The sequence below is a fragment of the Archocentrus centrarchus genome, chromosome 3 (assembly GCF_007364275.1).
Source record: "Archocentrus centrarchus isolate MPI-CPG fArcCen1 chromosome 3, fArcCen1, whole genome shotgun sequence".
In the NCBI taxonomy this organism is placed as follows: domain Eukaryota; kingdom Metazoa; phylum Chordata; class Actinopteri; order Cichliformes; family Cichlidae; genus Archocentrus; species Archocentrus centrarchus.
Window position 1 is genome coordinate 11903446 of NC_044348.1, and position 15443 is coordinate 11918888.

General features: G+C 39.8%; 1 protein-coding gene across 1 annotated transcript; it reads left to right on the forward strand.

Annotated features, from left to right (window-relative positions):
* The first annotated feature begins 274 nt into the window (after window positions 1-274).
* On the forward strand, window positions 275-8216 carry LOC115777525 (ephrin-B2a-like). Its single transcript, XM_030725454.1, has 5 exons — window positions 275-603; window positions 1358-1641; window positions 2773-2865; window positions 6260-6382; window positions 7414-8216. Exons 1-5 carry the CDS (start codon window positions 497-499, stop codon window positions 7764-7766), a joined length of 960 nt encoding a protein of 319 aa, XP_030581314.1. The 5' UTR covers window positions 275-496; the 3' UTR covers window positions 7767-8216.
* The last annotated feature ends 7227 nt before the right edge of the window (window positions 8217-15443 follow it).

The following is a 15443-nucleotide window of genomic DNA, read 5'->3' on the forward strand; positions in this document are numbered from 1 at the left end:
GGGATTTATTTATTTATGGTTTGGAAAGGATGAAATCGACACATTTACACAAAAATGTGTTGCATACGCTTTTAAAAATGCGTTTTTTTTTTTTTGTTTTTTTTTCTGGACCGTGTATGTAATACAACGTACAGTATGCTAATGTGAAGAAATTCACCAATCGATGTGCCCAGCAGCCCCGGTTTCTCTTACGCGCGAGCCCGGACAGGTCAGCTGATGACTGACGATTTAAACGCTGCACACACACACACACTCTTTCCTCAATGCACGGATCTCGTCACACAAATTATCTTCCAGCCAGTTACGCACAATGTGGAAAATTTCAAACAACCGCAGGAGGAAGACTGGCAACTTGGTGGGCTTTCACTCAGGAATGTGTCCTTTGCGCGCACCTGGAGCAACCGGAGACATGCAGGGGCAACGCATTTTAGCCGGTTTTCACCCTGTTTTATGATACCGAGCCGCTGTGTAGCCTGACTCCCGATTTATTCCTGGGATGGGGAGCAGTGCACGGAGCTGCGGTGCCGTGTTCCTGCTGGCCGTCATTTGCTCCTGTCGTGCCATCACTCTGGAGTCTATCCTCTGGAGCAGCTCCAATGCCAAGTGAGTGGAGGAATCAGTTTGTTTGAATGCAACTTTGTACTGTTGACTGACAGAAAACTGCCAAATGCCATTTTCCACGAATGATTTTTAATATCGGTGAAATAACTCATAATACAGAAGCAACAAACATTGTGAGGCTCCAGCTTCTCTCCTGTTTGAAGTTGCTGTTTGTGCCATTTCAAACTAAACAGAAAAATCTACGAGGTTGTTATTTCCTTGATTAATTAATGTTTTTTTTTTTTTTTTAATGTTTATAATGTTATTAAGTGGTGGGGGAAAAGCACATTTCTGTAGCCAAATTAGCTGTCTTGATATTTACCGTTTTGATTTGTCACATAACACACAGAAAATCCCCTGAAGCGATGGAATTTGGGGGCATTTTTGCCCAAAAGTGCTGCAGGGATTACTCACTTACCAAGACAGCTGCAGAATAATTTCCTGTTGATCCACTACATGATTGATCACCTAATCTTGTTGGCTTTATAACTGCAATGCTCGGGGTTTTGGCTTGTTCCTCAGTCTAAACAAGCAATTTAAGACTTATAATCTAATTTCTCAATATTGAGTCACGAGATAATCCCAGGAGGTGTGAAAGAATTAAAACCTGCAAGCTCTTGTTGAAAAGCTCTTATTTAGATCATTGAAGTTAAAAATGGTGCCACTTTGTGATCTTAGAGTTCAAGCAGAGAATTACATGGGTAATAATGCTCCAGTCTCTATGGTTTAAGAGGATTGTATTTCTCTCTTATTACAGGTTTACTCCAGGTCAGGGTCTCATCCTGTATCCTCAGATAGGGGACAAGATGGACATTGTGTGCCCCAGGGCAGATGCTTCCTCCGGGGGAAAGGAGGAGTTCTACAGGGTCTTCCTGGTCTCCCGAAGTCAGCTGGAGAGCTGCACCATAGACCAGACTGACACTCCTCTGCTGAACTGTGACAAACCTAACCGGGATGTAAAGTTCACGTTCAAGTTTCAGGAGTTCAGCCCCAACCTGTGGGGTTTGGAGTTCCTCAAGGGGAAGGACTATTATATAACCTGTGAGTTTTCTGAAGCCACGGCTGCCAAAAGTGTTGCACACATTCTAATTAAAATCAGTAGGACGGAGACAAAAGCTGCTGCTTCCTACAGGTGGAACAGCCTTTAAATCCATGCTAGAAGCTGATCTCCCCCCCTCCCTTCTCTGGGTAAAGAGGTTGCCATCATCTTTGGCTCCTTCTCAATTTGTCAGTCTGTGTGAGAATCAAAAAAAGACCAAAAAAAAAAAAAGCAAACCAAAACCGTGGCCTCGTTATTGGACTGCCGTCGGTTAAACCAGCATCTTAGTGGCAAGTGATGCATGAGATAGAGAGCAAGTCTGACCATGTAGCCTCACCCACCTCTCCACGCTCTGACAGCACACTTCGCTCTGGCAGGCCAGTGTGATTCCAAGGGCTTACATGCCCCAAATCACACAAGGCTTTTACAGCATCAGGCAGATTTGATGGGAGCTTACATGGCAACGTGGCTTGTAGCCGGCGAGATGTTGTTATCTGACCTAAATGCTGCTAACAAGTCAACGTGAGTGTGAGTGACAGGGGTGAATGAGAGTTCTTGGTGTGTGTTTCGTGTGAGTCTTTGAATGCGAGTTCAGTTTCTGCTTTGTTATTCATTTATTCAGAAGGATAGCTGCTAAAATATTCTTTTTTTCATCTCATTTCCCATGTTGTATTTTGGGATACAACATGGGATTAGTCAGTTCACTGGTTAGTACATTCAACAATATCACACTCAATTTCCAGTTTGTTGGCTGCACCTAGACACAACCAACACAAACCATTCTGCAGTGAATCCTCTCCCCGTGTTCAGGTCTGTTTAGGAGGTTAAGTTTCTTTCTTTCGAATACACACTAAAAATGAAGTATTTTTGGTTCAGCCCTTTCTGCATCTTCTGCATCTTCTGTGTTTATTTCACATGTGTGATTATCTGCAGTTTATAACATCGCAGTTTGTGCTATGTGTGGCATTTTGTTGCATAAGTGATGCAACTTTTGGCAACTGACCCAACTGTCTGCAAAGGAGTTATCATGTAATTATGCATTCCCTGATAATCTTTTATTATTAACACAAAACTTCAGGGGGCACAAAAACAGAAAATCTGTTTAATGTATGCCTCCCCTCTGTGTTTATCAGCCACGTCCACGGGCTCCCTGCAGGGTCTGGATAGCACTAATGGAGGGGTGTGCAGGACCAAATCCATGAAGCTGGTGCTGAGAGTCGGCCAGAGTAAGCGCTTTGCGTTCATGTGTCTGGGTGAAATGTGTGTAAAGCTGAATGTGTGTGGATGAAATACAGACACACACACACACACACACACACACACACACACACACACACACACACACACACACACACACACACACACACACAGAGGTGTAGTTATCTGACAGGTAGAACCAGCTGTTTAATTCCGGTTATTATACATTTACAGAAATAATATCTCACTAATAATATCTTACTAATATGAATTAGTGAGTGGTCACATAATCCTGTGATCATCCACTCATTCTCTTGAAGAGAGATTTCTGTCATAAATTATTCCAAATCCTTAATTCGAGCCAGCGCTGGCAGCTTAAAGCCATTGGTATTATCATGCATGCGATCATTTGAGACTGTCGTGGCATTTAATATTCTTTTTTTCATATTAACATCAGAATCGCCAGTGGTCTTCTCTCTGCTGAAGTTTAATAAAGCAGGCATACATATCCTCTCCCTCATTATTTTAATGATCCTGAGGCCGAATCACTGTTAAGAGACAACAGCCACACCGAAAGACACTGCCGATAGATTATTTATGAATTTTTAGGCTGTGCCCAACCCTATAAATGGTGAAACTAGCGTTTATAGGATACTTGTTTGCTTCTTTAACTCCACAGAATCACAGAAATATGACAGCTGCTGTTTCTGTGTGTTTTTCCCAAGAACTTTAAAAGCTAAATAAATGAAAGACCTAAAATATAATTTTTTGACCTCAGAAATGTGAAGTGGTATTCTTATCAATTATTCAGGAGTTTGAGTTGAAGATGAAAGCTCAGCGTTTGGTGCGTTTCTCAACTGATCATAACTGGAAATGTGGGGCTGTTTTCCTGCTGTGTTTACTGGTGTAAACACATCTTTTTACAGCGACAGCAAATATTAATAAGTCCGATTTTTAGGTGTAATCTTGTTTTTAATCACTGCATAGCTTAAAGGTCACGATTATCAGCCTGCGAGTCGTCGAAGTGGCCATCTTTGGAGTTACACATTGTACTTTTCAAGTGAACATTTAATCATGCTGTTGTTGTTTTTTTCAATAAATTAAATTAAAGAGTATTTTATTTTAGTATTTATTCTAATAAATAATTAATGTGTAATATGTGCATCTATTTTAATACATTTCCTGTATTTGGTAAACTATCACGTTTTAAGATATGGAAGCTTCTTTCTGCCATTGGAAAACAAAAAATTTTGACATGCTAACTCAAATTTATGAAGAAAATAACTTTCAATTTCAAGTTAATAAGTTGAAACTTTGACTTTTGGATTGCAAAAATAAATAAATTCAAAATTGCAAAATTATTTTTTTCCATGGCAGAAACAAGCTTCCATACATTTTTACATGTTAAATGCAGTTATTTTGCAGTTCATTCCATAAACCCCGAATTTAGCATTTTTTATTGCACTTTTAAAAGGCTGGGAAACTTGAGAAATACTTGAGAAATCAGTGGTAAAAGAAAACTTCAGGTCCTTTTTTTTTATATTTAAAATTGAATAAAGTAATGCAGAAATTAAGTAAGATAAAATAAATTATTTACATTTTTGTTCTAGGTTTTGTTCGGAAATTGTGTATTTTCTTAATGTTTCATTTCTAAATGGCTTCTGTGCTGCAGCTAAAAACGAAAAACCTGTGTCTGTCTTTTTTTAACCTTTTTTTTCTTGACTTCCATGGAAATCTTGAGCTCAAATAAAGGTGTGAAAGAGAATTTGCAAAGATTTGGCAAAAGAGAGCAAATGGTTGATGTTGACACAGATCTTATCAGTCACAGTGGTGAAAAGTAACCAACACACACATTCCTTCCTCTTGAAACTATCCACATTTACTCCTGTCCATTAAAGAATTCAGCATCCCTGAAGTTTATCTAATTAATGCAAGAAGCCAGCAATATAGCAACACACAAAATGAGGATGTAACCAATGTAAACTGAGCTGTGGGGCATTGTCTCCTTTCCTTTCATGAAGGATGGCTCATGGTTTGCTAAAAGACAAACCTGCTGACTGTGGACATCATTCAGTTTTGCTTTCCTGGCATAGCACTGAATTCTTTTATACTTCCTTGAGTAACGATCAGCTATTCAGATGCACCATGATTGAATTTTAGAGCAGAAATCTCTGGAATTACTAGGATTCTTTAATGCTTTGCAATGCTTTGTATTTTAGAGGCTTTCGGGTGGTACAGTGGACAGTGGTTAACAATGTAGCCTCACAGCAAGAAGGTTGTGGGTTTGAGGCTGGCTGGAGTCTTTCTGTGTGAAGTCTGCATGCTCTCCCCTGTCACCCCACAGCCTAGAAATGTGCATGTGCATTGGTGATTCTCAATTGGCTATAGGTGTGAATGCCAGACTTTTCCATGGTGTACCCTGCTTCTTGCCCTAAAGAGGCTCCAGCTCGCCTGCAACCCTGAACTGAATATGTGGAAGACGATGAAAGGAAAATCATAATGCTATAAGTAACTTATACATACATCTAAGTAACATACACAAGTGGCTGCAACTGAAGCTTCTCAAAAGTGTACTTAAGTATTTGAATGAATGCATTTAGTTACTTTTCACTGTGAGAGACTACCATAGCGGGAAAAAGACCAGTCAAAATCCAACTGGATCGATTACTCCTTTGATTAATTAATTGCTCTCATTTGATGCAGTATTCTCAGACTTGATAACATTTCTCATGAAAATAAAGAACTGGGAAACAGCTGATCTTTTCCCAAAAAAAAAAAAAAAAAAATCCCCTTTGAAATAACCAGAGGGAAAGTTTTGATATGGCTCCATTTATTTACATATGAGCAACAAATTAAGGGAAAATCTGAACCACTGATCTTTACAGAGAATTGCTTTGGAGGCTTTGTTGTGTTGCTGGTGTGGTTTGGGTCCCCCTGCCTATGCCTATGCCCCACTGCCGATCAATAAAGTTGTTCTTTATCCTACAATATAAATTAAAAAAAAAAAAAAAAATATATATATATATATATATATATATATATTTTTTATTTATTTTTTTTTTTTAATCCTCTACCCCTCCTGCAGAGTTTCACAGAAATGCCAAGGAGCACATTTTTCTGACAAAGTTGTTTTTGTTTTTGTTTTTTTAACCTTTAGTTTGTCACCTGTATGTGTTATGCTTGAGTAGGTGGAAAAAAGAGAACATATTAGTGATGTCTTTCCTGTCAAGAAAAAACGAAAGTCCCAGCTGTGACACAAAACCCAACTTTCTGTGGTCTGGCTGCATTTTAATTAAAAAAAAAAAAAAGTTTCTCTCCTTGTCCTATGATTCATTTTTACCTGAATGGCTGTTGGTTCAAGGAGGAAAAAGCCCTGAAAAAGGTCTGGTGCCTATATCAGACTGTGTTTGCTTTTTCTTCCAGACTCTTCAGATCCACCTTCAACGCTTCAGGAGTCCCCTACCAGATTCCCACCTACACGACCCAAGACCAAGGCCAAGGCTGAGGACACCTCCACGAACGAAGAGGATATAAAAAGTAAAGCTGGTACGAAGACGCACCAAAAATATTGCCTGGAGAATCGTACGACAGCATCATTGGCATTTCTAACACACAGGAACAAACTGTACAATCTTTATAATGACCTTCCTTTTGTGCTTTAATATTGAATAGATTAACTTTTTTTTAAAAAAAGTCTCTATGAATGTGCATATATTTCTAATTAATCTGCTGCACGCAAGATGTTTCCCTAACCGTTAAGTCTGTTTGCAGTTTCTTTCCTACCCTGCTTCTGCACTCTAGTGGTCACACTAGCTGTGATGACAAAACTGTAGAACAGCTTTAACAGCACTGCTGAACATACTGCAATTTATTACATTTTTTGTTTTGTTGTTGCTCTTAAGGATAAATAATATGATAAAATTACATTTGAAAGTGCTTTAAAATGTTTTTAAAAATTAAAAATGCCAATCTTGTACTTTTTAGAGATTTGTTTGAATTTTAGCTCGTAAAGGTTACTGCTTAAAAAAAAATGAAGGGAACACATCGGACCTTGATTGAAATAGCCAAGTTTAACATCTTCACTGCTGTAAAAATGTGCTGCAAAATGAGGCAGTGGAAACCAAAATCATTGAGGCTTTGAAGGCTGGAGTTAAAATAGTCTGAGTGTGTTTTGAGCAGCATGTTTTGCTTCAGAAAGAAGAGGATTCTGACCCTCCACATGTTCATTGTGTGAATCTACAGAGACAAGAATGAACAAATTAAAAAAAAAAAAAAATAGTGCAGACTGTGCCCAAAATGACACTGCACTGAATTCTTCAGCTTGCACTCAAACCTCAAGCGATCATGACTCTGTCATGTGCCAACAAAGGGACTGTGCTTTCTAACAGTATGACACTTAAGATGAAGCATGCTCTCTTGGGTCCTGCGCTTTTTCATGTTAACACATACTGATTAGGCCGTATTGGGGGCATTATCTGAGTGAAGTTGTCTTTGAATCTTTGTGTCGCATGCCCTGTCGTCTGAGTCTCTCCTCTTTTTTTCTTTTTTTTTCTTTCTTTCTTTTTGTCTCGTGACAGATGTGGGCTCAGAGACAGGACTTTTCATGTGGGTTGTCTCTGGCTGTGCGGTCCTCCTTGTGATCATCATAATTCTGCTGGCTGTGTTGTGGAGGCATCATCACCGTCGCTGCGTCCCAGATAGGCAGCAGTCCGCCTCCGTGTCCCTCAACACTTTGGCCGTGCCGAAACGGGACAGCATCAGCAGTGACAACAACGGCTCGGACCGCAGCGATGTTGTGTTTCCTCTACGGGCTTCTGACAGCATGATGTGTCGTCACTTTGAACGCGTGAGCAGTGACTATGGGCCCCCTGTGTACATAGTTCAGGAGATAATGCCCCAGAGTCCCACCAACATCTACTACAAAGTCTAATGCTTGCTGCTCCAATGACACTCCTCTGCTGTTTTGAGGGTAATCATAAATTTCAGTTACTGTGGACGACGCTTCTCACGCGTGACAAAGGGTGGGGATCTTATCTGAGAGCCGTGTGCTGTCCAAAAGATTTAAACAGATAACGAGTGAGAGCTCAAAATGTTGCCACCTCAGTTTAGTGAAGAGACAATCAGACAGGAAACTGATATGTCGTAACATATCATTGGTACTTGTGTCCAGTTTGTTTTTGTGAGATATGCTCGGAAATGTGGATGCTGATGTATTTATAAGAAATTCTTTATTACTGCCACCACAGGTGGCAGCTTTAGATGTACAGTAAACGTGTATTTAATATGAATTTATTGACTCATGGGTTTAGAAAGAAAAAGCTTGATACTGCACTGCAGAGCACTAAAATCACAAGCACTTAAGAGATTTTCACAACTGAAATGTGCTGACTTTGTTTGAAATGGCGTGAACTGAAAGGGAAGTCATGACTTTGTGGATTTTATTAAAATGAAAACATTTCAAGGAACTCCTCACTCAGTCTTTGTGCTCAGTTCAACTTAAAGATTCATTCCCGTGTGAACATCAGTTTAAAAGAAAAATTTAGTTTCCCAAAATCAGCAAGTGCAGTTTGGTAAAGTGAGACGCACAAAAGAAAATGAACAAAAGGGTGAAATGAAAGTTTTACTCAGAACAGACGATGAAATCACAGGACTCTCCCTCAGTGCTTTATGAGATTAGATACTAATATTACACAGTGAATACAACACCACTGTTTGCATTCTTTGTAGTGTAACACAACCATGGTTCTATTTGATAAAGGCAGCCACTGCACTATATTTAAAGTACTGTCACAGACTGGTAATAACAGTGCTTTTCTAGTTTTGCTGACCATTATGTGCTTTTACACTACACCAACATTCACTCAGTTCAATTCCATGCATTCAGCTTTTTTATCTATGAAACATGCTCACACTGATGGACATGTAAACTGCAGGAGCTGGGGGGGTGCGGGGGGGTTAGTAGACAGCCTGCTCTGTCTTCTGAGCCGTGGTCTACTCTGTGACAGTTTTAGACATTTGTTTTAATGCACATGTTTGCCATGATAAATGTTAAATTTTACCTTAAACTGTTCTCTGAATGGCTTATTTATTTATTTATTTTTAGGGGTGGGGATAAAATTAGGCTCTGTGCTTGTCTTATCGTTACACCTCTAATGGTGCTCCTGGGAAAATTACTTTCACCATGTTTTAAGGTTGAATGGGCAAAGATGACATCATAAAAACTCCAGGTTGATGTAGTTTACTGGAAAGTGAAGAAACACCTGTAGGAGTAGAGTTAACAGTTAAACACAAACAGTCTTATGAGTCAGGCTCATGACAAACTAAATAAATAAATGAAGACCCCCGCTGTTAAAGAAAAATGAAAAATCACCTCACAGTGGTCCTCTGCCAATTTTCCCTCCACTTCACAACTGCAGCGTTTTCTTCACAGGTCAACAATTTTTGTGTAATAAACCCTAAGCTATGAAATGATCTGTAACAAAAGAAAATGTATTTCCTTAAAAACGCCCAACATTTAATTGTGTCTCCATCTCTCCTGTGGTGCCGTGCGAGGCATCCATGGGTGAACATGTTTCATGCTCCTTCAGCCACATCATGCTGCACATTTTCAACCTGTCAACTTCCATGAGCTTCCCCTCCACCAGGGACACTGTTGCCTCTGAAAGCAAGACACCATCCTGGAGGATTGTCAGGACCACAGAATATAAACCAATTTATTTGATTTTTTATGAATTTTTTTTGGTTTATATTCTGTGGTTTATATTTGGTTAATTTGGTTTGATTGTGGTTTATATTCTGTGGTCAGGACATGAGCTCAAAAGTAAACAAGTTCTGTACAAAAAAAAGAAAAAAGCATACATATCACTTGTTTGTTTGCTTTAATGTTTTAATATAATGGTTTCTTTTGATAAAATATGCAGTATTTTGTTAAAAGAAACCTCCTTAATGCCCCATTTGTATTTGGCCCGACACTCACACACTTTAATGGAGACCTGCAGATGACAGGCGAGGACGGCCTCATTCTTTTCCTGCAGCAAAATGTAATTTCCCCTCCGGCAAGAGGTGTATTTAAAATATCAGAGGGAGAATTAATAGAAAATGTGTCAAATATAACTCCATTACCATAATTGACTTCTTTAATAGACTCAACACGGTCTGAACCACTCAAACTTGATGGGGATATTATCCTGACTAGCTAGTGAACTATAATGTACTACTGGATTCACGCATTTGATTCATACCATGGCGTGAACTACACGATCCCGCGAATTAAAACCCAAAATAACACAAATCAGCTTATAAATGTGACACACTGCAGAGCGTGGCCGTTGTCTGTGTGCATGTGTCTCCTCACACCCCCTCGCTTGAAGTGATCCTTGCTCTTGAGAGATGTTTTTTTGTCCTGTGTGAAGCTCCACAGCTGAATGGGCCGTGGTCGGGCGAGGTGAGTTCAGCTGACCTCGGGGTCACGCTGAAACAATGGTGGTCAGGCTTCTATGGGAGGAACAAAAACAGAGGCCTCTGTGCTTATGGCCCCTGTTGTGGGCGGGGCTTTGAGTCTGGTAGGCCATTTTGGAAAGAAGAAGCATAAGTGTTCCTGCATCAGAGGGGGGGTGTTTTGGATCTTAAGTACAGGTTTTAATAAGACAAGGGTTGCTAGAGTGGTGCTGTAAGTTGTCCTGTCTATCAGTGAGGTCTACACTCAGATTTATATCAGTCTCATGCCTTATTTTTCCTCTTTCTATATTAAAATATTTCTTTTCAGTTGGTGCCTTGATAAATCTTTAACTATCATTTGTGCAAAGAGTACAGATCTAGGATCAGGGATGGTGGGGGTGGGTCGTTTAAGGAGGGCCAGCTTTTATCTGACCCCATGGGACGATGTGAGGTCTACAACCTCCTTGTGTCCACCAACCCCCCACCTCACTTCCATATGCAGAGGAACTGGCTTTGTGTGGGGGGTTGGGGGTCATGACTGAGCGATCCCACTCCCACAGTGTGTCCCACCGTGTGTTCAGAGAGGTGGAGAGGAGCAGCTATTCTGGTTTGAAATGTTTCCCGTTTACAGAAAGAATTAAAGCTCGAATGTGAAAACTCTTCGTCCTAATAATGATTAATAAACATGCACCACCTCTGTTTTTCTAACCTGGTGCGGATCAAAGAAAGAAGAGCATGCGCTGCAGAGAAGCGTCACATTAAATAACTGGAATTTGGAAAGTTCTAATAATCTGGCGGGCATGTATTAATCCATCCTTTGTGGGATGCAAAAATAACAGAAACTCCAGTGATAGGAAGTGGTTAGAGCTTCCTCTTACAGTTGGAAAGCAAATCATGCCATTATGGTACAGTATTTAGATTGCTAGTTCCCTCTGCTGGCCAGCTTTTATACTGTACTGCGCTCACATGCATGAGTGCGGTACAAAAGGGTTTGATGCTTTTTTTTCAAGACATGCAAGAAAAAAACATGCAGATGCAGAACGCATGCTCTCCAAACACATATACTGCCTGCAGCACATCTGCCTTTGAGCAGCTAAAAAGAAAAGAATAAAGAGACACAAAGTCACAACGAGCTGTTTTAATTCCACTACTTTGCTCTGAGAAGTGAAAATGCTTTTCATTTGCTTCAGACTCTGTGATATTCTTTAGTTACAGTGAAGCTAACGAGGAAAGAGGAGCGGTGAATTTGACAGCTTTCAAAGTTGAACGGCTCATCACTTCTTTGTTGATTGATCTTCATTGTATAAGGAGTTCTTTGTCATTTACTTAACTGCATTTGGATGTTTACTTTATGAACAAAGGCCTCATTTGAATGTTTTTTTCCTTGTTGTTTAGGCGGCATGGGGAACTAACTAACACTTAGAAGAAGGTGTGAAAATGTTTACTGTTTCAGTAAAGGTTCCAATAAACAAAATGATGGTTAAGTTTACCTCTGGGACTCCTAATAACTTATGTACATTTGAAAGGTGATGAGATATTTTGTTTCATATAATTTTTTTTTTTTTAATTGAAAAAGCTAATATGGAGTCAAAAGAACATTTTTTTTGTTAAGAAGTAAGTTTGTGTTTCCAGCTGAAAATAAAAAGTTACCCATTCCTCTTAAGTCAAAATAAAAATGCCTCCATCAAATAAAACGAAAATGATCTTTAAGATTTCATTTGACACGCGTACAATTTTAATCCATTAAAAATGTCAAAATACCAAGTTTTGGAAGCTTATCTATAGATTTTACTGCGCACAACCTGCTGTGATTTCTTTAAATGCAGAAAGTATTTTAGCATTTCTATAATTTCACAAATTTAAATGAAACAACTGTTAAAAATCCTCAAAGAGCTTTAAACTGGCTGCAGAAAAAAATGTTCAGTGAGGGCCCTGATTTTTTTTTTTTTTCTTAATTTTTTCTTTGTTTTAATTGATTTTTTTTTATGCAGCACTAGACTTTTCTGATGTGGTTTGATGCCATTGGCTGTAAAGTCTCTTGGTTATCTTTTAAATCTGAGAAGAAAGGAAAGCCTGGGAGCAGCATATTTTGAGCTCTCTGTGAGCAGTAAAATTTTATGAACCTTTGCAACGTTAATATTTTTGAAAAGCAGCATTAAATTTTGCTTTGAGCTATTCTGAATGCACAAAGAGAAAAAACCAAACAAAACAAAACAAAAAAAAAAAACTCAAGTCTTTTCTTTTTTCCACAGCAGATATTTATCCTCGAGCAGATCAGGTGCTGCTGATAACAATAACAAAGGCTCTTTGCTCCATTCAAATGCAAAAGGAGTTAATTTCAAGGATGCTTCACACCTGTGCATCTCCTGCTGTGACAGTCACAGTGTCAGCTGTCACACAGCCACATTGTTTCAGTCAACTCCACAAACTTCATTTTAAGTTTCATTCATAGTCTGATGAACTTACTACTGCATCAAAATCTGATTTCATTTGTAAAAACTATATTTACAATTTCTGCCACAGAAAAAAAAAAACAACTTTTTTGTTCCCAAAAGTTTTTTGTCCCCAAGTTAAATAAACTCATGCCTCTAGCACTAAGCCTGTTTTGATTTGTTTCTTTTTCTTTTATTTAAACAACTTACATATGCAAATATTTACATAAATAATAAGCAATAAATCAATTATTTTTGCTATTCTTGGGATAAAAATAAATAACTTCAGAGCCAACTTTTATCTGTTGGCAACAGAGTCAAGGTTTATAATGACTGCATGTGAATTTATTAATATATTCTTGGTTATTAGTTTACATAGGCAACTGCACAAAATTAATATATAAACAATAATAACTAAGTTAACTTAATTATTTGCAACAAAATCTTAAAAACGCTAAAATATGTTAGGTTTTCTTATGATAACAGGGGGGAAAAAACTATTTTTAAATGTCTTAGTGGCTGATAGAAATGTAAATCTTTTATATACCTGGCTGCAGGTGGGTGTTTGTTAAAATGAGGAGCTGTAGGCTAATTTTAATGGGTTGTGAATCAGCAACAGGTTAATTAGTTTTGCTTTTGCGGTTGTCGCATATGATTAAATCCAATCAATACAAATTAGTTTCGCTATCCAGCTCCATTATCTTTACTCAAATAAGTCCAGGGCAGAGGATTATAGGTGTTTTGGTTATAATGTATAACTTGAATGTCCACGGAGCGGCTGTTTTTCCGCTATGCGTGCAAATAATTTTCAATGAATAGGTGCTGAAAGCTGCTGTGATCGCCGTCTGTTTCCCTTCTCCTTTCTCGGGAGTGGTGGAGGTTGTTTGGTTGGAGATGTGGGTCGGAAGTACCGTAGTTTATGTATGCTAATAGGGGAGTTGGGGGTTGTAGCTAGATATTTACGTTCAGTGGGAGACGCCCTTCATTCACCCACATGGTTACCAACTGGTCGCCTTCGCGCCACTTTCCTAAGCTCGCAATCATTTTTAAGCAGCGTAACTGGGCTATAAATTGACCCACAATCGGCTCGGATTTCACTTCACGTCTCGTTGTGTCCGCCGGTTGAAAAGTTTGCGGGATAGTTGTGTATTTATTCGTCTCTTTTGTCGGTGAGAGACTACACGGCAGCCCAAGCAAGTGAGCGAAGATGGTGGATTTCGGCTGGTGAGTGTCTACCGAGCGCATGTTTATCGGCAAGGAAGTCGGATTTGGGGTTATTATTTTTTTTTAAATCTCGGTTTTAGGGAATGAAACTCTAAGCTGTGGGTATTACGCCTATTTTTACGCGTCTTTTGCGATCGTGCTGGCGGCTGTATCCAAACATTAACGCGTAAATGATAATATTGGCCATGAAAACAGTGTAACGTGAGGCGCATGGCATCCTCGGCTCCACCATTGAGGGAATGAGGGAGATTTGAAAAGCTGTACGGAGCTCTCTCCGCTGCGCCTTAGCAACTAGTTGGGAAAAATATCAGGTCTCCTAATAACAAACGAGTTTTACAGAAACACGCAGGTCTAACGTGTGAAAAGTTAGTTTACAAATCTGGAGAATTGGCTGCTCGGTCTCGAGTGCAGTGGTGTGTGAGTTAAAGTGCCCCCCAGAACAAAGCAGTAGCACATGGGGCAGCTCTAGGCCGCGCGTTTTAGCTTGGCTAGCCTAGCCTAGCCGCACTAATGCAAGAGTTGTTCAAGGGTTAAGCTCCAAACGTAACCCCATCAGGACGGGTATCTTTGGAAAGAATAGGTAAAACAGTGGAATTCAGCGGGGCAATCGTGCCCATAGGTGTTAATTTCTTTTACTTGAATGTGTGCACGTTTGTTGTTGGCTAATGTGGCTAACCGTCGTCGTCAAACTCAATTTGTTTTATTAGCTTTCGAAACTCACTTTAAAAAAAAGAAAAAAAAGAGGAACACGCACAAAAAACAAACTGGTTTGACTGGAACCCCCACGACTGCACCTGCACCGTTCCCGGTAGTCGTTGGTGGGGGCAGTTATAACAACGTAACGTGGTCCCCCCTCCTCCTCCTCCTCCATGTTTTCTAGAAGCTAACACCAGCTCGCAGCGGCTAAGCTACCTGCTCAAACGGTTGCTGCCTGCTGCTAGCCTCGGCTCCTAACACCGACCGCAGCCGTGTGTTTTTTCTAGGACGTCCGAAACAGCAAGCCGTGACTTTTCCACGTTTGTGGAAGGGGGGAAGCAATATACTACTAACACTTAAAATGTGTGCTACTAAACTTGCGTTTAGCGTGATTGGTTTTAAAGTCGTTTGTGCTAAGATTGGCGCACTTCGAGGCGCCATGTTAAAGAAGGTGGGGGAGGGGTGAACAACAGTGCTCGGTGCGCATGCGCTCCCATGTCGCAGCGAACGCGGGCCGCAGGTTGTGCCTCTCATTCATGTTTTCAGTGACCTCGTGCTGCTCTAATAAACCGTAAGTGCTCGTGTCACGACAGGAATCTCGTGCAGCATCTATTATTGAGGCACAGTGATGCGCTTTTTAAACATAATTTCGATGGCAGGAAATTAGAAACTATACGTTTTAGGCTTAATTACAAGAAGTCGCTTGCACATGTAACTTGCAGTGCAACTTGTTGCATTCACTTGCTCTAATGTGCTTTTCTTATGTTTTCAGATACTGACCCCCCCAACCCACTTCCTGGAGGTGTAAGGACCCCCCC

Excerpts from the sequence above, each read along its gene's own strand:
- LOC115777525 (XM_030725454.1), top strand. The coding sequence starts at position 497 with ATGGGGAGCAGTGCACGGAGCTGCGGTGCCGTGTTCCTGCTGGCCGTC. Across the intron at positions 604-1,357 it reads TGGAGCAGCTCCAATGCCAA|GTTTACTCCAGGTCAGGGTC; the intron begins GTGAGTGGAGGA and ends CTCTTATTACAG. Across the intron at positions 1,642-2,772 it reads GAAGGACTATTATATAACCT|CCACGTCCACGGGCTCCCTG; the intron begins GTGAGTTTTCTG and ends TGTGTTTATCAG.